Consider the following 23,664-nt stretch of genomic DNA (forward strand, 5'->3'; position numbering starts at 1 on the left):
AGTGCTGCATGATTCATGGCAATCTGTGAGCATGGTACAGCAAATTCTTCTCCTTGTAATTAACAGTAAATTGTTTTACTGCCATGCAATGAATTTTTCAGTTATATTGCAAATGAACTCCTAAATGCACGGTTCTTTCCTAAGAACTGACTTATATCATTAGGCAATTAAAAAGTATTGCTTTGAACCAAAAGCTTTTAATCAAGAGGAATACAACTTAAACAGATCTTAAAAACCTTGCAAATGTGGCACAGAGGGAAAGAATAAACTGAGCTATTTTCTGAAGTATAATATGTGTTTGGTAGGGGAGAAGAAACAAATAACTTGGCTGGCTACTATTTTCTTGAAACTCAAAGAGCAGTTTAACTATAGCTTGAACACTTGGCAAGATAAATTTGAGCAGATACTGCTTATCTCGGAAGTTGCTCAAGTCATCTGTCATTACCAAATTTCTCAGATTACTTTACACTTTTCTAATTGTAAAACAGTGTCTTTATTCTTGAAATAAATAATTGGGTAATTAGCCAAGATGAATCATCAGAGGATTCCAATGCTGCTCAAGTGTTCTTGTCAAAGGTGAAGCAAATTCATTTCAGCTTTGCCTCTGCAGCTTTCTGAAGAGGCTTTGATTTTTTTCCCTGCTACATTCTTGGCAGCAGCCTCAAATTCATGAGTCCATACATCAAGTCAGTAGTTTAACAACAAATGAAATTAAATTCAAAGAAGGGAAACTAATTGAAGGACAGCAACAAAAGTGTTTGGTAATGTGCTTTTTAATATGGCATGCCACATTTGCATGATAATTTTTCCTTTTTAGCATGGAGCAGAAAGTGACTAGCTTAATGAGGGATTATTCAAGACAGGAACGAACAAAATGCATTCATAACTAAGAACAAAGATTGTATTATGAAACAGAAACAGGCAACTGTCGAGAACTAACTGGATGATTGGTTTATGCATTATGAATAAAAAGGTAGAAAAATATTTATATTAGTATTCACTAATGACTATATATACAAGATTGTTGTAATTAAAATTATAAATTAACATATTAAGAGTGCTTGTTTAATCACTTTTGGTCCTATTCACAAAGAGGAGACTTATGTATATGCATGCAAAACAAAGTGAGTTTTGGGGCCAGCAGCAAATGGCCCTCATATTTTTCTTCTGCAACAAATAAAAATACACATTACTAATTACCTGTTTAATGAGTAATTGTAATTTTAAAATTGAGGAATAGTATTTTGTAGAAAAGTAGTGTATGACAGACAAGCAAATGCTGTATTGCCATGATCAATGGGATGAGGCTTTTGACAAGGGCTTGCACTGGACCTTATTCGTGAATGGAAATAACGGACAAATTGGACTAAAACGGTATCCAAAAAGAAAATGACATCAAGGAATGTCAGACAGCCCAGAAAGCCCATCAATATCATTACCCCAATAAACCCAAAGGCAAGTCCAAAGCCACCAATACAACTGCTTGAGAAGTCTGCCAAGAAGCCAGATGCAGCTGGTGCTGGAAGAATATCTTCTACAAATTAGCTTCTGAACCCTGTAATTGCCATCAAAAGCAAAGGATCAGTAATACAATGTGCTGGGGTAAATGGTAGCAATCACAAAGCTATGCTTTGGTGTCTCTTAAAAATGTTTATAAATGAAGTTTAAAAAAAATTAAGAAGGGCGAATGAAAGATGAACTTAATTACAAAAAGTAAGCTCAGTCACACAGTAGTCAATGAAACATAGCTCTATAGATTGTTTAAGGTACTCTTTGACTCTCTGATATTGACAGGTGTAGAATAAGCAATTACTGTACTGGTCTTGTCCTCACTTAGTTAATTCCATTGTGTTGAAATGTCCCAAATGGTGGGAGGAGGTGGGAGAAAGGAAAAAAAATACATGCTTTATCTTTAAAGGTTCTACAAAGAAAAAGTACCTGTATATACCTGAATATACAAGTAATTCATAATTTTAAGCAAACACATTATCTAAAAATTATGAACCAGTTCTTTCCAAATGACACAGCTCTCCATTTCAAGGTGACAACTGAGAATCTTACACGAGATATCACCAGAAAGTACTTCAAAAAATAAAGCACATTTTTAGCCTAAGATTTGAAATCAATAACAGACTCTAAGCTATTCTCTAAAATAAACAAGAATTTGAACTTGACAGAGCTTGAAGAAAGGAGCAAGGTAGAGTTTGCATCCAGACGTTGAGTTTAAAAAAAAAAAAAGTATAATTACTGTCCAGTATTGCTTTCAATTACATTCATGACTTCCTTGAGGTAGCAAAGACAAAAGTAAAGGTGAAGTCTGGCTCCAAAATTTCAAACAAAGTATGGAAAATAAGCTGCCTCCTTCATCTATCAGCCAAAGCTTTCAATAGGAAGTGCATAGAATTTTAAAAATAGATCAATTAACATGGAACACACATGGGACAAAAACATCCTTCCTTTAACATTTAAAAGACTCATTGAGAAAGTAGGGAAGAAACACTTTAAAGATTTCAGCCTTTAAAACCTACATATTTCTGAATATACCAGATTTAGGGTCAAATTTCAGCCAGAAACCTTCCCTCAGAGTAACATGGAAGGGTTAATTCTCCTCTTCCATCGTCATACTTGTTTTGTTTTTTTAATTCTAATATTGGACTACCACGTCATACTGATCCTCCAACACTTTTCCCCAGCTGGAGCTGGCAATGAATCATGCATACCTATGCAACTTGTTATTTATCATATCCCTTTCCTATACTTTTTCCTGATTTCATATTCATTTGTGATAGCTTCCACTCAGCCTTAATATAAAATAACTTTTTTCTTATGACTTCTCTGTTTCATTTGTTTCCTCCTCCTCACATTATCCTGGCCAAAATGTCTTCTTTTATTGCCATTTACCAACACTGCGGAGGTGCGTACCGGAGAGAAGTTTATTTGCCAGGCTGACAAGTCCAAGGATGTATGGTTGGTTCTCGTTTTCTTTCATTCTCCTTTTGCAAAGTTGCTTATGAAATATCCTAGGTACTGACGCCTACGCTGAACCTAGCTGGAATAGATTGACTTGTTATGTATGACTTGTTATTATAAGTCATCCTCTTCACTGAAAGAGCAGCAAACTGTTGCTGACACTTACTCTCTCTTTAATCTTGCTATTCAATTCTGACTCAGACTACAGAAGACTGGAGCACATTTCAGTCAAGACTTCCTCCAAAATGTTCCCTTTGCCAGAGCATGGAAGTGGTATACAGCCAGGGAAACTAAGTTCACCCCAGAAAGAGATATTCCTTCATGAAGCAGAATTCCTCAGCAATCCTGGAAAGGTAATCTACCTTTTAATAAATATATAAATGCAAACTGGGATCATCTGTTCTAGTAAGGTATCTTAGGCCATACGAGGTTTCCATGGGTATCAGCACAGACTGGAATTCTGTTCCTTGCACGGCTGCTTGGTATGAAATGAAGTCATGTTCATACAAGCAGGAAGCTCTTTAGACAGCCAGCTTGAACCTTTATGAGGTTGTAGCACAAAGAAACAAACGGAAATTGGAAATCAGCAATTCAGAGAGAAGTCTAAAAGACTCATCTTTGTACACTAAAACCACGGCAAGAAAAGAAAAAAATCTTGTATTCCTCACTTGAAATCAAATGGAATGGCAATTAAATAAGCAGACTTCCAAACTACGCTAGGGTAATACCACAACTGCCTAAATTCCACTTCAGTTCACGTACATAAAGCTCCTCGTTCACTGACTCTGGGCCATTCCTTATTCCCTGTCTGGAAGCTCCTATATTCCTTCACTGATTAAGCAAAGGGGCTTTGACAGAGCTCGGACAACACCAATATGGTTCAGAGAGCCAAGAAAAACATGTTAGATTACCAGAAATTTCCACTTTTTTTTTTTTTTCCTTTGTGAGACAATATTATTTAAGAGGTGATTTCAAAGACCATCATCACAACATCCTGCAACAATACTACCAATTGCTGTAATAACTGTAAATGCTAATACTGTGAAAGTAGTACTCTGTTTTAAATGCCCATATGAAAGAAATCTGCAATATTATGTGGCCATATCTCTGCAGTTACCCATCGATATGTCACATAACACAGATTTTGAGCTTATATTTATAGTATTAAACAGTTATTCTGACTACTGTGTTTCAGGAATAAAAGTATTTGTGAAGCCAGTTTTCCTAATAAGTTCTCTCTTAAAACCCTTTCGATCCTTCGATATCAAATAAGTAAATTCATGACAGTCTTCCCACCAAAACAAATACAGACTTCTGCCACTTCTGTTCTATACTGATGCTGCTTTTTCCCCAAATTTGTAGAAAGTGTCTTTGAAATTCCTGGAAAATGCAGTTGAAAAGATCCGAAATCCTGAAAAATTATTAAGGTGCATAGACACATAAACACAGTTTGTTAAGCATTGCTTCCTTAAGAAATTAGGGTATACATATCTACAAAATCTCATAAATGCCAGAGAAAGTGAACCAACATTTCAAATGAGCAGAGCCAAAGTATAGATGTTACCTCTGGCTTAGAGGCACAAATGTGCACACTATGTTCACATGTTAAAGTTTAAATAGAAAAAACGTGTAACTCATCATTCATGTTACACAAGTTGCATATTTGCACTTTGCACAATCAGTTGTGCATATGTTACATATACACTAAAAATAAATAAATCAAGAACAACAAAAAGTAAGCAGTATACATGAATGAAAGATCTCACCCACATTTACATACAATTACAGTTTAAACAGGAGGAAAAAAAAAGAAAACATAACTTGCAATTGGGAGCACAGTAAGCAATCCTACTGCAATAGCAATGTACCTTAAACCTGCATTGCAAAAAAAAAGTTTTTATTCTGTCAAGGTAAGCAAATAATAATTAAGCGAGTCACATTGTATTAAAATAACACCTATCCCTGTCACCGTACATCAAACTTAGATGATCTGCGATGGTGTTCACTAGTAAATTCACTAGTAAACTGTGTGTCAGCTTTGCACTTTGATACAGGTTGTTTCCTTACCAGCTGCCAAGGTTTGCCCTGTGCCTGGCTCACTGGTTACACAACCCATTTGATTGCAGAGAGTAATAGTGAAGTTGTACAACTTGTATGGTTTTAACCCTGTCACTACGTAGGACAGCTCATGAGCCTCAGCTATATGCAGAACCTGCAAGGCAAACAGATTAGATGGTTAATGTCATCAGTTCATAGGAATGAAGATGTTATGTTCAGAAACATTTTGTTTCTGAGTTTGCAGATTCCTTCACTTAGACTTGGAAAACCTTCCCAAGACCTACTGAGGGTGAGGATTACCTTGGAGAATCTCAATAAGATAGGATTTAAATGATAATACTTCCCATCGCACTGTTTTATGAGGTAATAATGCAGTTCCTGAGCGGATAAATTAGGAAACAAAGTTATTGCCGTGTAAAACTGTGTGGTGGTTCAGTTATCACTACAAACAGAAGCGCAGAAGAGAAGAAGCTAGAACCCAGACGACACCCCTACGTGATGAAATCTGGCCATCACTGAGCCAGCTGCCATTACGATGCACAGGGACAGCTAACACCTAGAGGCATGCAAATCTGCCTTACTTTCACATTATTTTAAGCTACCAGTTGGAGACAGGAAAACTGAATAAGGTGCTATGTTTTAGAATACTTCTTTAGTGGATGCTTACTTAGTGGAATAAAAACTCACAAGCCTGTGGCCAGAGGCAATTTACAAACAATAACGTATTACTGCAACAGCCCTAGGAGGTAGGCAAAAATATTAACCCCATTTCATTGACAAACTGAATGGAGAAATACAACGTCAAAGCACCTGATCCACTCCCACTTCCCACACTCAGATGAAGATTCTTTGCTCGTTCCTAGGCTTTCAGGTCACTGTTACTGTTATGGTACTTGTTTGGCCATTTGTTTGTCTATTATTCCAGAGCCTAGGCAGAGTTTTTTTTTTCTTTTTTGTTTTGTTCTGTTTTTCAGTGAAGACAGAGATTCCTACAAAACAACATAACTTTACACATATCAACAAACATCGTAGTAACACAGAATCAGACCACAGTTCAAAGCAATTTAAATTATGATGATTAATCTGGCCCTTCCTCCTATTTTTAAATCTTACCCACCAGTGAAAACAAGCAATTTCATGAATACTGCTTAAAACCTAAAAGCAACATACAACATTAGAACTCAATCAAGAAAATGATGAACTGACAGGTGAAAAAGGTCGGACAATGTACATCAGTTAAGCAAACAATTTCATCAGGACATAACAGAGCCAAGAAGGACACAAGACTTGACCAGAATTCCTACTGTGAGTTAGGCAAATCACATTGAAACAATAATACCTGAGAAAATGGTGGTAAGAATGTCTGTTCAGTCATCAGACTAATGCTGTATCCCATCACCTCTCCCCTCGCCATGTTATCTTCAGGCTTTTCCCAAGACACATTGAGGGAATATGGTGAAAGAGGGAATACTGATGGAGATGGCATGAATACTGGGGCTGAAATCAAATTAATACAACAACATACGTAAAATACATGGATGATCTGTCAGGCAAGATTTCTTACTGTATTCTTAAAACAGCATCTCTTCTACAGACTTTACAGGTCCTATTCCTTTTTAATAATCTTTTCAGGTGTAACTGGAATTTCCTTGTATCTTGATGCTACATAAAAAACATCTCCCTCGCCCACCATACTCCTTTTTCCCAGCCTGGCCACGAATGCTGGTTAAAGCCCTGCCTATGTCTTCACAAAGTACAGCTAATCCCCACTAAAGTTCCAAACCCTGCAGCAAGGAAGAAGCACATGTAAATGGAAAAGTCTTGAGGAAAAACTTAAGGCAACCTGGGAAAAAGCCGATAAAAGCCAAAGTGTTCAATACTTCAGCATCTTAAAAGCAATTTCGTTGGCTGGGCCAGTTTGAAATTAACATGTCTCTCACTTCTTACAAAACAGTTCCCTTGTCTTCCATAGCTAAATCTGTAAAAGGATTGTTTGCACTGCCGTTAAATCCCCACCTGATTCCTCTGGAATAATAGCACACCAACTCCTAGCACTTCTGTTGTGTACAAACAACCACACTAATGGACCTCTTCCCAAATACAATTTAACACTTTTACAACATATAGTATTTAAGAACAGATATGCAGCACAGACACTCATTCTGAAAGGGGAATTAGTTTTGACTTCTATTTTTCAAGCGCAAACGACTGAGGATACAATTTTCAAGCCCATCTGCAAACAAAAGTATCAGTCATTTAACAGAGATATTTAATTGCAAAACACAGGTTTTATCAGACTTAAAAATAGAATTTTAATATAAAGATTTAAATAAATATATATTTTTTCCAAATAAAATCTCAAATAGCAAGCACTTATTGAAATCTGGCCATAAGAACTGTTGCAAACTGCTTAAACTTCTAAAATTCCTATTACAATACTTGGCCTCTAAGTGAGCATACAAAGAGTTTCAAGTGCAATGCACCTGAAAAGGTGATGCTCAAGTTATTAAAAAAAAAAAAAATCTAAGTGATAATATCCCAAATAAGAAAAATTTGAATTGATTTGAGTTGAATCTCCTTCCAGTACATACATATATTTCTGGTCAAAATTCCTAAATCATACCAACTGATTGCAGATTAATGATGAAAACAACCTTTTCTCATGCTTTCTCTGTTTAAAGATTATATATTAAAAATGGGGAAATGGTGGGGAAATTCAAAAGCTGTGTGGTAGATTTTGCAATCTTTTAGTTTTGAAATTTTAGTTCAAGTAGCAGAGTTTATTTTTTCAACAACATGATTTTACTGGTGAAGAACTTTACTAAGTTCTGACAGACTCTGACTTTAGTTAAGAATGAGAAAATTACATTTCTATTTGAATCACTGCTGAGTAAATCTTACTGAACAAACCCTTAAAATGCATTCCAGTTTGTATAGTTTTTATTGAACAAATTCAAACCAGTACTTACTTGCCTCTGCTGTTCGTCCTGATACCCAGCCTGAGGATATGCTACCCGCCATGTTCACTGCTAGCACGAAAAATTCATACTCAGTGAATGGCTCAAGATCAGCCACTATGGTACTGGTCTGGGGTGGAGCCAAGGCATTTTCATTAGCAGACTCCAAAACTGGTTGAGGACTGAACCAACCGCTGCTTTGGAAAACACGAGTTTCAGGGGGAAGAACGTTTTCATCTAATTTTAGTTTTTCTCTCATGTAAAGTTCGTATCTTATAATTACACCTAGACAAAAATGCAAGCCAGACAAATTAGTGTATTAAAACTATTTCTAAAGTTCTACTAAAATATCAGTGCCAATACATTTAAAATTCTAATAATCGAACAGTGAACAAACATAAAATATAGCATATAAAATATTTTTCTCTTTCTGCCATTCTCATCCAAATAATCACTTTGGGCAGATTTCAGGGGTGAGTTGCATTTCTATTCCCTATTCCTACAATTTTAGGGTTTGCTAACATTTTGTTGATTTACTCCATGGGTTTTGCTACCCTTACTTAAAGGAGACACCCTAAAGTTCTGACCAAATGTTCCTGGAAATGACTTCAGGCCTCTGATTTTCCAAGGGGCATTTTTATTTTGTGTCATGCATATAAGAATAACCACTTAAGTCAAAAGAAATACAAGAGCACCACTCAAAACAGCCTGTGCTCTAAGTTATGACTATTTTAACCTAGAGATAATTAAGCTATGTTGATACTTTGTTATTCCCAGTTCAACATTGGAGGAGTGGATAATATTTTATACCAGTGAGTTAAAGCATATATGTAACACAATACAGTACATCTTTTTAAATTTCAGAAAGCAATACCAGCAATACTGGTATTTCTGGCTTTCAGAAAGCAATACTAGCTCTTTGGCACAATAAAATGTAAGCCTGTGGTGGAAATCCAGGGGGAAAAAATCCATATTGATTTTGAGCTGGTTAGCACAGGCTCTAAAACAACAACAAAAACACATAGTTTCCAAAATAGAGCAAACTAGAGTCAACAACCTCTACACATCTAAGACATACTCTCTAACTGCAAGCACAACAAGAAGCCTCTACGTTACCTTTCCAGCTTTCCCTGCAACTTGCATGTAGTATACTGAACCATTGCCACCCATGTCACCCTGGCCTTTTGCTCCCTGACCCCTCTGTGCTTGTGAAAGGATCCATTTCCAACAGCTGCTACTGGAAAAACAACCCACCTGTTCACAATAACAAACAGAGCACTAATTTGGGAGGAGGATAATCAGTCCTCCTTCCACTTTCAGCTGTGGAGAAATTAAAAACAGAATCTACTGGCTAAGGTGGGTACCATCCAAACTATGACAGTATGTGGTACAGGTTGAGGGATACTAAGAGGAAGTATGGTGACCTACATTATAGATACCATCCTTCTAAACGTATAGACACAATCTTGTGTGGTCATTTTTAAGTTTAATCTAGCAATATTAAGCAAATAAGACTTTCACAGAAGATGAGCTTCCCATCCACAGATGTTAATTTGGTGAGCAGATATAAATGCTCATTTAAGCATGCACATTTGTGCACGTAATTGCAAGTTCACAAAGCTCTACTGCATGTATCTTAAAAGAGAAAGTGTTTACCAGTAAAATCTGGCATCACAGAAGCATCTTACAACAGCTGTGTTCTCAGTCTCAAAAACGTAAAATATTATTAGGCAAGTTAGACCAGCAACTCTTGGCAATGGCCTCATCCCTAACAAAGTTATGCTGGTAATAGAATTAGTTACTATACATGACGGATGGTTTTAAAAACAGACTTCTCTGTTAATTTTTAGATTTTTGTTCATAATTGTTACCTACTTATTTATTCTTTCTACAGCCATATCACCACATCTGTCTGAACTAGGCGATCTGGCAAATTAGGAAGAAATTAATTTTACTGTAAATGTTTAATTATAGATGTGCTTTTTTTGTTGTAGCAGATGCGACTAATGGCTAAATTGTGGCCCCAGCACGCTTAGCTGGAGTTCTGGATTCAGAAGAACAAAACACAGACTCTGGCTGTGTTTGCTGGTGTAAGGCATATGTAGATGCTCTCTGACTTTATTCACTGTTTGTGTCTCATGGATCCATATTCTAACCAGATTTGAGAAAATACTGCTTTTTCTTTGCACAGTCTTTGATTTATGCAAGTAAATATCACATGTCCTACCATTTGGTTTCTCAGGTGGTGACCATTTCACAGCCAGTTCTGTAGAGCTGATGATATCTATCACAGGTGGGTGTAACCCTTCAGGAGGAGCTTGTGCAGTAATTACTGTTATTGGCTGGCTCTTTAAGCAGCCTCCACTGGTACACGCTTCCACGGAAAAAATGTATTTTGTAAATGGAATGAGGTTCCAAATAATTGCTGAGGTTTTTAAACCCTCATACTGTCCACAAGGCTGAAGATCAACCAAGCCAGTACATGTCAAAACATATTTCTCAATGGGCCCAGAGTCATTTGAAGGAGTTGTCCAGTAAAGCAAAACAGAACGGTGACTAACGGGAAAGACTGGATTTAAATGCAAGCTTCCTGTAGGTATCCCTGATTTTGTTCGGAATGTCACTGAGGCACTTCTTGTAAAACCGTGAACATTGCTGGCTTGGAGATAGTAGGAATAGAAGGTATATGGAGATAAAGAGGTATCCATGAAGGTCTGAACACCTAAAAAACAGGTGAAAAGATTTAATACACACAAAAATCTTAATTTGTATACTTAAAAATAAAATCTTTCCAATCCTAGCTCCAAATTTTTTTTTTTTTTTTTTGGAATAGAGACATAAGCCTCGTCTCTCCCCTTCATTTTCTTTCACGGTACATTGGTATTACTACAGAAATATGTTTTTCCACTGAATTTTTCCTAATTCTTGCTTTAATCATGAATGAGGTTAACATAATTATCTTATTACTCATCCTTTGCTTGGACATAATTATTTCAATTGTAAATCATCCCAATGTAAGCAAAGCTGCTTTAGAAAGACCGACATTCTGTGAATTTTCACACCTTTGTTTTTGATTCATTTTCAGTGTAAGGCCATTTGTTTCACCTTTCTGTGCTTTCATTCCTTATTTCTAAAATAACACTTGACGGTTCATTTGTAAAGCACTTGATCTTGAATGAACAGTGAAACATAACTGCAAATAATTACTGAAAATGTATATCCCAAAGCCTTTCAGCCTCCAATTTTCAATACTTTAGGCAGCTTTTTCACTACAGGAACATGGAGATGGCCAGGATTTATCCCAGAAGCAGTTATAGACCTCAGCTTGTGTCCAGCCATGGTACGGTATGTATATACACAATTGTAATACCATACATGGTTTTGTCTTAAAAGATAGTAGATGATTGAAGAGGACCACAACATTACTAGTACTGCTAGATATTCAAACCTTGACAACGTAATACCATAATTGCTTACAGCATTTCAGCTATCTATATCACATACTTGATGCTGGAGTCCAGTGCTAAGAAAACTGCGTAGACAACTTTGGTATTTCAGGCAAGACTCCAAACTGGCTGTGCCAGCTGCAGTAATGGTTATTGGGATATCAGCACACATTACTGGAAATTGGACTGCAACCAGCAAGTTCATTCCGTGCAGATGAACAACTGATCACCAGATGGTAACTTTATTTCAAAAGGAATATAGGCTAAATTGGATAAAACCAGAAAGTAGAAGGTTCTATGTTCCCCTGGAAAATAACCCCACAATCTATTTAATTACCTGTACGTATAAATAATTAGGATTTGGAGCCTAGAATCACAAGCATATTTGTGGGGAATTTCCTATGTTTAGAAAAAATATTTCATTTTATCTTCACTTATCTCCTGAGTTTCTGACTTCTGAGAGTACACTTAGCAAAACATTAATTTAATTGGGTATTCTGCAATACTATCAGCCAGATCATCAGGCCAATCGAGGAGATTATTCTTTATTTTCCTTGGAAAGTTCAATGTTTCTAATTCTCAATTCATAAGATCAGCATTCATCAAGTTGCACTCATGTGGCATTTCATGAATGTTGCAGACTCTGCACTATACTGAGAACAAAGTAACACACAGAATAGTGTCAAAATAAAACAGAGTTGTGCCAGCAGGAATAAATTGTTCTCAGCATTCAAATACTATTCAGCAGATGATTTTCACATCATTAATTATGGCGATTGCCAGGAAATGTCAAAAATGTCTTTTTAAACCAAATCTATGTTTTACAAAGCAATGGTTTGTTAAATATAAATATGCTAATGCCCGATTACTGAGATAGTATACATTCAGAATTTATTATTTTTACATAGCACTATAAGTACAGCCAAGAAATAACGTCTTCAGCAACGTACATTTTCGAGTACATTACAGAGTATACACTTATGAAAATAAAATATGTTAAGTTTTACTTTTGAAATGACTTTTTTTTTCTAAATTTAGGCTTTCAAAGCAATTTAAGGAAATAGAATATTTTCTATTAGTTCTCCAAAGTTTGATGTCATGTTTCTTTCCCTTCTCACAGTCATTTAATCCTGGTACGTATGGGCATTACACGATCAACATAGTTTTCCTTGCAAAATGTCCTGAAGATTGTGCAAATACACACCATCAGCCACACATTCTCATCAATTGCTAAAAACACTGAAACACAGCAGCTTGCTCCAGAACATTAAAATATTAGACAAACCAAAGCATCTGTCCTTCCACTGAATAAGTCAATATTTTTTTCCCCCTCTGGAGTACATAACAATACTCAGAAAGACTTATTCTCTGCAAAATATTACATTGCTGTGAAAGTTCAGTAGACTTGAGAAACAGCTAGAATAGAAATCAAAGCTTAATTACCTACACTTGATTTCTTAAAAAAGAAACATTTGTGTGCAGCATATACATAAAAACAACATCCAAATTCCCCTCCTTTTCAGATAATAAAAGGATCGATAGTAACACACAAAGACCTTTCCAGCCAGGACAGAAACTTGAACCCTTGAGGGCTGTCTTCTGAGGATCCCTTTGGAAGCCTCAACATGAGAGAAGTGGTGCTGAAAAAGGCAAAGCAGGAGCTACAATGATAGCACAAAAGGTGCTAAAAGTTAGAGACCACAAAAAGCTTTCCTAATCTGTTAACAGGTTAAGACTGGGAGGAAGAGAGGAGAAAAAAAAAAAGAAAAGCTTTAAACACTCTGTGACTTCTATTTCCCATTCCTCTTTATTGGGAGATTGTACCCTTTTGGTTTTGAAGTATATTTGCAGGAAATATTTTCAGAAAAATCAGTTCTTCAAAGTGCGTCAAACTCAAAGTAAAAAATTATCCACCATTTTGGTTGATCCAGTTTGCACAGTTTTAGTCTGAGGTATTCCTTTATGTCAAATAAAGGTAGTAAGAAAAGAGTCCACTGAAGAAAAAGAACATTCAAAATCTCAGAAAACAAAAATGACAGAAAGGAGAACTAATTAGTAAATAGCATACATATGTAAACACATACAGACACACACACACACACACACACACACAAAACACTTTGATGTCATCTTCTTATGAATACTTACTATAAGGATGGTAGTCTTCGGCTGTATAAATTTCAGCCTCATCCCGATATAACTGGTAAGTTAGTCTGTTAGAATTTGGAGAGTCAGGGGAGCTCCACTGGAGACTGATAACAGAAGAATTGAGAACTTCTCCTGTAGGAGGAGGTTGTTGGAGTGGAGCTAAAACACACACATATGCAAAGAGAGTATTTAAAAATAAAAGTAATCAATAATTGCACAAACAAATTGAAATAAAGTTGAAGGCATTATTTTCTTCAAAGGAACACTTTCAAATAAACGTATAGCCACTGAGGTCAGACATTAAAAAACTAGACTCATCTATCCAAATGCTCTCCAAAGTACTAAAGCAAATTGAAGTACTAAAACAAATTTAATATCCATCCCCATGAAATAAGATAGAGTGTACTGCGTGTTTCAAAAAAAAAATTCCTATTTTCTTTTATATGCTTTTCAAGAACCCTGTAAAAATGGAACATGCTTATCTGGTCACATTGTTGATCTCTCCAGTTCAATCATCATTTCTGCTTTCAGAGTATTATTTCCATTTCGGCTTATGCCAGTTGCTGCATACCTTCTTGCCGTAGAGTAGCAGTAAATACAAAGTCCACAAACTAATTATCAAAATGCTATAATAAAACTATTTAATTAAGTCCATAAAAAACAAAAAGGGCTAAATCTTGAAGCTTATTTGGATGACTCTCATCATCACTCCCCCCCCCCCCCCACTGGAATTTAAATCTGAGTGAGGTGTCTAGCTTTTTAACAGATCAGTTTGAGATTCTGTTCTCTTTCATGAAAATATTGCTCTACCATAACTTTGGGGAAGCTGCTACTTAATTACACTGGTATCAGTAAAGCAAAAAAACAATTCTGAATTTCACTTGCCAGAGGTCTCTCGCTATCAGAAAAAGCAGTCCAAGCTCTTCCCCTATTCCTTTTGAAATTCAAGTGTATGATCACGGTGCTCTCTGAGACAGGGGCTATTACTCAAAATATATTTTACATGTGTAGGTACACATGCAAAAACACATATGTACACACACATCTACGTTGTTATTCACGACAGAGCGTGAAACTATATTGTGCTATGAAACCTCCAGCCAAGCTATTATTACCAAGAGAAATCTCCATCATCCTCAGTATACCACACACTAACACCAAACAAGAAGGTGCTTTTGGACAGCTAATAGGATGGCATACTGCCATCTTCTGACCCTCCCTTCCAACTGTGTCACCGTCAGTGGATCTCACTCCTAGGGGTTTTTTTAGCATGTACCTAAAATTCTTCTTGAAGACCACAAAGCAGAATGAGACGAAGAAATGTTCCGTTCCTACTGCAATCTCTCGGGGAAGAAATAGGAGGTATTTCTAGAGTCCATTAGACTGAGCACACACTATCATCATCTCATTACAAAGCACACCAGGGTTTGCTGCCAACCAGGGTTTGCTGGGAGTTCAGCTGAGTAAGAAGCACTCACATGCTAAAGCGCCGATAACAGCAAAATTTGAGAATCAAAGAAATATGTGCTCCTAAATTCCTCTGGCACCTTTGAATAGTTCCATCCACCAAATAGGTGCTTACAAGCCATGTAAGCTGAGAACCAAATGAACTTATTGGAACAATTCTTCATTCTCCAGTCTGTCTGACGCTACTGCATGTTACTCCAACTTGTATGTTGTTCTGCAGCTTAGTTGCATAAACAAAGTACCATATTTCTGATTTTTATACAGTATCTAAAATATTGCTTGGCAAAAAAAGTTGAAAAAAAAAAGCCTTTTTCTTAATCTTTTTATTTGGACAATAACATCTTACATTTAAAGATAAACATCTTACATTTGCTTCTACTGGAAAAGATTTACAGTAAATAATAACACATGTCAGCACAATACCACGGTACAATGAAAACAATCACAAATAGCAAAGGTAAACATTAAACCAAACATCAAATCTAGGCAAAGCTCCTTATCTATGCAACAAGTTAGAACATTTTGATATGATAAAAGATTGCAACTGCTATATCATTTATGTCCAGAAGAGGACTCCACTTGTCATTTAGAACACTGCCATAGCTGTTCCCACATTTTCTAACTAAAATCTATGAAATTATTTATCTATGTCATGTTATTATTAATCAATTTTATAGTTGAATTGCCATTGACCTTTACCAAATGTATATCCCAACATAACTAAGTAGGTTGGTTTATGTTTGTAAAGCACTTTGAAGATGGAGAGCATCATAAAAGTGCTATGTATTATTATTATTATTATTACACATTCAGTTGAAACATCCTACATTTTTTAAAAACACAACAAGCCAATCAAGTATCTGCACAATGAATAGATACTATATGTTCTACAGAAGAGTACAGGGAAAAGCAAAATAATAAAATAGTATATAAGCACTTCTAAACTTGACAAAAATCACCTCTGGAAACAAATCAGTCTCTTCATTCCATCCCATTTACAGTACTATGTATTCTGTAATGCATATTATTTTAAAGTAAAATTGGTTTACAATACAAATACAAACATAAAGCTGAGAGCAGTCTGTCCTAATAAATGTACTCTTTGGATGTACATTTCTGCTTGCAAATCTATAATACGCATATACCACACTGATGAAATAGGATATAAATGCCTACGGAGGATATATAGACAAATATTCTGTAGAATGCTGCCCTGTAGATAGTTACCTGAGCTACCTCTCACAGTAGTACCAGGTCTGGTCATTAATAATTAGATCTGCGCACAGAGATGACCAATTAGTGTCCGCAGAGAACCTCATTAACTGACTATACTGCTGTTCAGACTGAGCAGTTGTCTCTGTAGAGGTGGCACTCTGATGTGCCACCTAAATGCAGAACAACTTGTACCAAAGTGGCTTGGGTGCTACCAACGCAGCCTGGCAGTGTGCAGTACGGACACCCTCAAAGCCTCTTCCTGAAAATGGAACTGCACACACCTTAAAATTATGTATACAACATTTTTTTCCTCTCCTTTAAAATTTCATGCCAGGATTGAGGCTATGAGGGTGGTGAGCAAATCTGAACACTGAATGTTAATAAACTTATTGTGACATAAGCAAAAGCTATTCCCCTTCTTATCTAGACTCAGTGCCACGCAGGAGTGCAGATGTTCCACTGCAACATGACCCATTTCAGCTCTTGATCTGCTATTCAGTATAACATTAGCCTGCCCTTACACATGCCAACTCACGAAGACCTGTTACACTACATGGCATGTTTTCCCAAATTGCCTGCAAAGGCTCCATGAGGAGACATTGAGGAGCAAATTTCAAATTAATCACAAGGTGAAGGTTTTCAACCTGATGACAGGAAAGTGTCAAGCACCAAGCTGCACAAACACTACTGTGTTCATGAAATTAAAAAGCAAACTCTGTACTGGCCACTGCAAAGGAAGTGGTAGGTAATGCAAGGCAACTTTGGGACTTTATTTCTCCTGGGCATTTTAGATTCAAAAAGTAGATTGTGTGAGTGACACAAAGCATTATGAAGCATTCTATACATCATTCTAGAAAACACTCCTAAAGATACTCGCAATGAAAAAAAAATCCTTGAAGTTTAACAGAAAAATTTCCAATAAAAAAAGAGTCCCCAAAAACCTGTTTTTCTATTGTAGACCTAATCTAATACTCACTAAATCAATAAAAAGCATTAATTCACAATACATGCTTTTAAGACCAAACATCCACTTACTTTTACTGCAGCCAAATAGGTTGTGGACATCCAAATTACTAGCATTGGGAACACAGTTGTCACATTTCAAGCCAGTTACAAATTGTTTACAAACACACTGTCCAGTAACAAGATGACAAGTCCCACTAATGGCTCCTGCAGGATGACAATTACAACGCTGACATCTATAAACAAAACCAAATCAAGAAGTGATCAAAACACATTAGCACTTCAGTTAAGCACAGTAGGATTTTTAGTAGGTTCTTTTGTCTTACATAATTAAAAAATCATAAACAGTTCAATAGTCTGAGACAGTAGAAAAATTAAATATTAGTCTTAAAAATGTAACTTAAAAAGAAGGTGCCTATTATTGAAACAGACATCAAAATCACAGTACCAGAGTAACTCTAATTTGTACAAAAGTGCTTAGAATTAACAGAGCTTTCTCGGTTGTGTAGAAATCTCTATACAGAATACATAACGCTTGGTAACAATCACGTTATGAACTCAATCCTGCAGTGCTTCAAAGCTTAAAAGCTTCCGCCAAAAACATTCCAGCCTAAAGGAAATGTGACTTTTGCTGAAAAACAAAAAACAGTTAATAATTTGTTGTCCAGAAAGGCAAATGGAAGCCACAAAAAATTACATACCATAAAAAAGGAGAAAAAAAAACAACAGAGACATACAAAGAGGAAAAAGCAAATTTAATGGGAAAATAATCACAGTGGCAGAAAAGCAAATATTGTAACGGACAGCACATTTTCTTTACTGCCCAACATCAACACTGAAATATTATAAAGAGTATTTAAACACATAAGTAATAATTTATTTTTTAGTTTTTAATTTAATTTAAACAAAATTAAAACATCAGTATCATACAAATGTCACATTTGCACTGTGCAGATCTCTGGCATAGGTGGAACACTGTTTCTGTATTACTTCATCCTTTGGTGTCTGCATATGAAAACTCCCGTGATCAACCACTTGTTTTTCAAGTTGATATATTATTTTCCTACTGACAGTCATTTTTATTATGGATACTATAGTATTCAATGGCTCGCAAAATCTTTGAAGTTGAGCAACCTCTCTTATTGCAAGCACAGTATTGGGCAGTAATGTATCCCCTATCGTAATACAGGTGATCACTTGTAGTTCTAACAGGAATACTTAACAATAGCAAATAAAATATTATACTTTAGATTCCAATTTCGTCATCTTTTATTTGCTGCAGGCTTAGGGAGCTTTCAAGAACCACGGACTGAAAGAAACACAGGACTGTGCAGGGTGCCCTCCTTCCTTCTCCTTGCCCTACGCCGCACAAGTGCTTTTTAGGAATTAGCAACATCAGCCAAGAGGGAACATTAAAGTGCTCCAGGTGCCAGGCCCCAAGATGATGAAGCACCAGAACAGACATTCACTAGAAGAGTCCAAAGGAGAGACAATGACACCCTGTCCCCTCCGCTTTGCTAAGCCAGAGACTGCTCTAGAGCTGTTGATTTATGTTTGGCTCCATTTCCCTTGTCTGGTTTCACCAAGTGCAAGGAAATAGGTGGCAATATCTTTAGTCAAGTTAGTTCCCATTTTTTCCAGCCATCACCATCACTTTGTTCTATCTCTTTCTACCCATATGAAGGCAGAAACGAAGGTGAGTTGATTTATACTTTAGATATTGGCTTTTCAAAACAAGGGAGAAAGGAGGGGAGAGAAGGGAAGGGTTGAAACTGTTTTCACATTAAGCCACTAAAATTCAGGTCAATAATCAGTGAAATAGACATTAAATGTGACAGATTTCTAAACAAGTTTAAGAAAACTCTTCCCATATATTTTCTGCCCATCACAGAGCTCTCTCTATTAGAGTTCCTTCACTCCTTGGCAACTCTGGCCGTGTGATCTCCTGGGTAATCATTCAACACCCTTAAAAAGGCTGATAAAAGCTAAAGCTGCAAAATAAGCTGCAAATTTGTTTTATGGACTAATATCCCTTTGGGAACAAATAAAATACATTTTCTCTTGGAAACCACTATACTGTAGTTTGCTCTCTTTATAGTCAAGAGAAAAGGGCATTTTTTTCAAACTATATTAAGTCTTTTCATCTCTAGGCAGTGCATCCAAATCCCCCTTCAAGTAGAGGTTTTATTTAGACTATTTAAATGTCACAATTGAAAAAAATGGTTTACTTTGAGAAAAAAAAAACAAAGAATTATTTGCTCAACAATGCAGCATTTTATTATTTCTTAATTTCATTACATGTTGATATTTAATAGTTCTTTTTTTTTTCCTTTTAAACAAATGTTTCAGTACATAAATAGTAAAATACAACCTTCTCTTAGTTTTCCCTGTATATTAACTGCTCCTCTTATGAATAAGGGTCCCCTGAGCACACCAGTTTTCATTATCATTCACATATTATAATCAAATCAAACTCATTACACAAATATATTTCCACAGTAATAGTTTTCGGTTCCTGACAGGATGGGATTTTTTTTGCTTGGAATTGTTGCCTTTTCTTCTAGGAAAAGTGTCGATGCCCTACCTTCTTCTACACTGATCTACGTCCTGATACTGCAAACAACAGCATTAAAATAATCCATTTCAATTTAATAGTGTTACTCACATGTATTTGCAAATGACACATGCATTACTTTCTTTAACTACAGAACACTAGAATTGGCCTCATTTTTATGCATAGATCATGCTTTTCAGTACTCTAAAATCAATCAAGGATTTAAAAGAAACAATTCTTTGAAATATTTAATTGCACATGAAATATTTTCTGTCTTCTTGTTAAATGCTGCTTCATCAAGACACTCTAAGTCAAATATATTTGAGTTTTATTAAAACAGAATTATATATAATCAAAGAAAACGGACTTCTAAAACATGGAAAGAGAAATGCCAGACCAAGATGAATTGCAATATTGATTTTGTGAGGATAAATGGTTTTTGTAATATTAATATAGAGAAACCTTTATTACATTGACTCTCTAGGTGCAGTTAAAGCCTCTCCAGCAATCTGTTTAAAATCTTCATTTTTCATCCTTATGGGAAAACTTCACTTGCTAAATGGATTTCATAAACAGTAATCTGTCAAGATATATATATATAGATAAACAATTTGTGATGTTCATTGACTAGTTCATTATAGTAAACAATACAGAGGTAAGGCTTCTCAAATAGGTACCAATGCTCACAGCCGCGCGAGATCTATTCAGACTACAGGAAACACACAGAATCTTGAATTCCCTAACAGCCGAGGAAGTTTTCCTGCTTTATAACCCGGAATGCATAGTAATCAATATTCACCCACACACACACATATTTCTGTAAGACCAGAAGGATTTCAAAGACGTGCAATCTCTGTGTGTCATGACAGCACACAAAGTCTCACTACACAATAGCAGAAAAGAGCCAAAAGCTAAAACAGGTATGTCTTTGCCACTACACATGGCTCCTACTTGTTTTATTCTGTAATCCCAGATTACTTTAAAAAATCCAAGTATGACTTCTTTACACGGGAAAAAAGTGCTCGTTCTTTTTGGAAAGAAGATTTTAACAGTTGAGAGAAATTAATGTAAATAGATAAATAAAATCCTGGATTATCATTTTCAGTGGATTAATGTTTCCACCTGAGGGACAGAGGTGCATTGCCCAAATAGATGCTAACAATAAAGGAACACAAGAGTATGCAAAGATAGTTAATCATGTTGCTTAATGTACTACCAGAGCAGTCTTCAATTCTGTCAACAGGATCAGGGAATATTAAGGTATTAAAGCCAGTTTTGATTCAAAATCCTAAACTGCAAAATCTTCCTATATTTACAGCAAGGTAAGCAACTGATTTGTATCTAGATAATTGTAGATATTCTGTACTTTGAATCTCAGGGGACAGTTGAAGAGGCAAGTAGTTGGAGCCCACTGTCTACTGCAGGAGACACACTCCTTTTTGGAGCTGTTGCTCAACAGTGACATAAACTTTTCCATTACCTGCTTGAATGGAAAAGAAAAATCCATTCCAAATATATATATACAATGTACATATTTAGCAATAAAAACAAGGAAGATGTGAGAACTTCAATATTATACAAATTTTATTCCTTGCCATTAGAAATGACAGGATATAAAAATAGGAAGTCCTAATGTCTAACAATTACTTTATGGCCATTAGCAGATGCCTCTGTGATTGACAATGCTAAAAAGTAATTTTTAAAAACCTCCTTATGAATTACAGTAACATAAAGTAAAGAATCTGCAGAATAATGGCAAGTAAATACAAGAAGACACAGAAAAAAAATCACAGCCTAAAAGCATGTCTACCCCATACTACTTGGGGGAAAGGAACACAGTAGAATGAACTTTCTACAGATTTTAAGCCATTTTTTTTAGAGGGCAAAAATAATAAACAAAGAAATACTGCCCACCATTACTCAGTATCAAAATACAATAGTATTAGTATAGTATAGCTGTGCAATCTTATCAAACAACATTTAGAAGGAAATTAAGAAGGAAATTAAGATTGCGAGAATTAGCAAGAGAAGTTGCTGAAAGAGAAGAATAGCGCACCAGTCAGAATAAAAATGCACCACCTCTAAATATTCCAGGAAATATATTCATGTAATTGTTGTGTATATAAAGGCCTATGCTACATGAGATAAATAATTTATGTTGTTGCACATAATTAAGTACAGGTAAAGAATTCTTAAATTCTTCTTTAAATTCTTCTTCAGAAAAACAGATTTTTAAGAGGAATAGTGCTGTAAGCCTTTCTATTACTATATAAGTATCATTCAAAATACATACTTTAATTGTTAATGATTAGTACCTTAAACACCAATCCGGCTCGCTGAGGAGAAAGGAACTATAGTGAAGCAATATCAAGTATCTATAACATTAAGCATATCATGTATAGCTTTCACGTTGCTTCTACTTAAATCAGTGGCAAAACTTCTATTTACTCCAGTACGTATGAGCACAAGGGGCTGTATAACATATCATATGTAAATCTGAGAGTGCGCATATGAATTCAAGGGAATAATTAATGTAAATAGATCATATCTGTATTGTCGCTGAAACCTTAGATCTAGCTAACATGAGAAAAATATAACCTAGATGTTAAAATCATCTGTAAAAAGGAAACACTCACCTCCCTGTGACAGAGTCAAATCCAAAATAAAGTTCTGTGCAATGCTCACACGTTCGTCCTGTTACAGAGGCGTCTCGGCAGATACACTGGCCACTAAGTTTATCACAAACCTGACTCACTGAACCAACTATGTGGCACAGACATGGCAGACAGCCAGTGACACTGGATGGAGAAAAATAAAAACCTAGGAAGAAAGAAAATGTTTTTAATAATACACAAGAAAAACAGAAAAGAAGTGAGCTCACTGACCATTATTAACTTGGGTATAATCTGGAATGAAAGAACGGAGCCAAAGATCAGGTAATACAGGAACACACCAACACAAATAAAGCAATAGAGTCCTCTTGCAGGGCAGGTTTTCTATATTTTATTCACTAGAATTTTGTAAAGCTATTAGTCACTGTCCAGTTGCAAATTTCTATTCTTTACTCTCTCTTCAGACTTTGTTTTAGACAGAAAATGTAAAATAAAAGAACTACATTAATGTATCCATGAGCAAAGACAAAAACCAAGAATACGAGAGCCACTACAGAATGTACCACAAGACACAGGAACATAAAAAATATTGTGCAAGAACAAACATTTATCCTGTCTAGTCTGGGATCTCCTCTCTGACAACAGCCAGTATTAAAAAGTTGCCAACAAATGCAAAAAGTTCATATGTTTTCTTAAAAAGTCCCTTGTTTCTTATGTAGTGGCTGCTTTAAACTGGAACATGATGTTGCTTCTTAAGAAAATCTGTATTTGGTGAGCATCCCCAGGTCTATATAAATATTTATATTTTACTCTACTGAATCTATAATTTGTATCCTCCTCCAGTAGATTTTCAGAGCTTAAAAAAAAATGAAAAAATGTAACTTTTCTGGTATTAAAAAGCTATCATTCTGAATACCATCCTTCTCTTCTTGCATTATAATAAATGACAAACTGGAGCTTTCAGTTTACCTTCTCTGCAATATATTTGGTGTATTTCTGCTATACTGCCTTTCATCCTTTCTTAAGTAATCTTTATCTATGCAAGTCTTTAACCTAATTATTAATAAACACAGGTGGATACAGTTTATCCGCTTCTCATATGGGCAGTGAAGAAATTACTCCTTATTCTTTGCCTTGCCTGAAATTTCAAACAAAAGAGATTTTAGGCACAATTTGTTTCAGTGACACTGTGCCACTGGGATAATCTATTTTGCTACCTATCCGTTTCTTCCATTCATCAGGTCACAAGACAATTCAAGTAAAGGAATACCACT

The 23,664-nt window shown here is 35.7% G+C and overlaps 1 protein-coding gene across 1 annotated transcript in view; it reads right to left on the reverse strand.

Annotated features, from left to right (window-relative positions):
• USH2A (usherin) overlaps positions 1–23,664 on the reverse strand; it is a 356,467-nt gene that overhangs the window by 266,368 nt on the left and 66,435 nt on the right. Inside the window, exons 13-19 of the mRNA XM_088531950.1 lie at positions 22,415–22,598; positions 17,297–17,460; positions 13,580–13,738; positions 10,213–10,707; positions 7,998–8,270; positions 6,368–6,525; positions 5,038–5,182 (exon numbers count right to left, since the gene is read on the reverse strand). Of these exons, the coding sequence (XP_088388076.1) occupies positions 5,038–5,182; positions 6,368–6,525; positions 7,998–8,270; positions 10,213–10,707; positions 13,580–13,738; positions 17,297–17,460; positions 22,415–22,598 (1,578 nt within the window). The remainder of the gene's footprint in view (positions 1–5,037; positions 5,183–6,367; positions 6,526–7,997; positions 8,271–10,212; positions 10,708–13,579; positions 13,739–17,296; positions 17,461–22,414; positions 22,599–23,664) is intronic.

Source organism: Tinamus guttatus, unplaced genomic scaffold, assembly GCF_059628265.1.
Source record: "Tinamus guttatus ecotype Peru unplaced genomic scaffold, ASM5962826v1 Tinamus_guttatus_pri_ptg000033l, whole genome shotgun sequence".
Lineage (NCBI taxonomy): Eukaryota > Metazoa > Chordata > Aves > Tinamiformes > Tinamidae > Tinamus > Tinamus guttatus.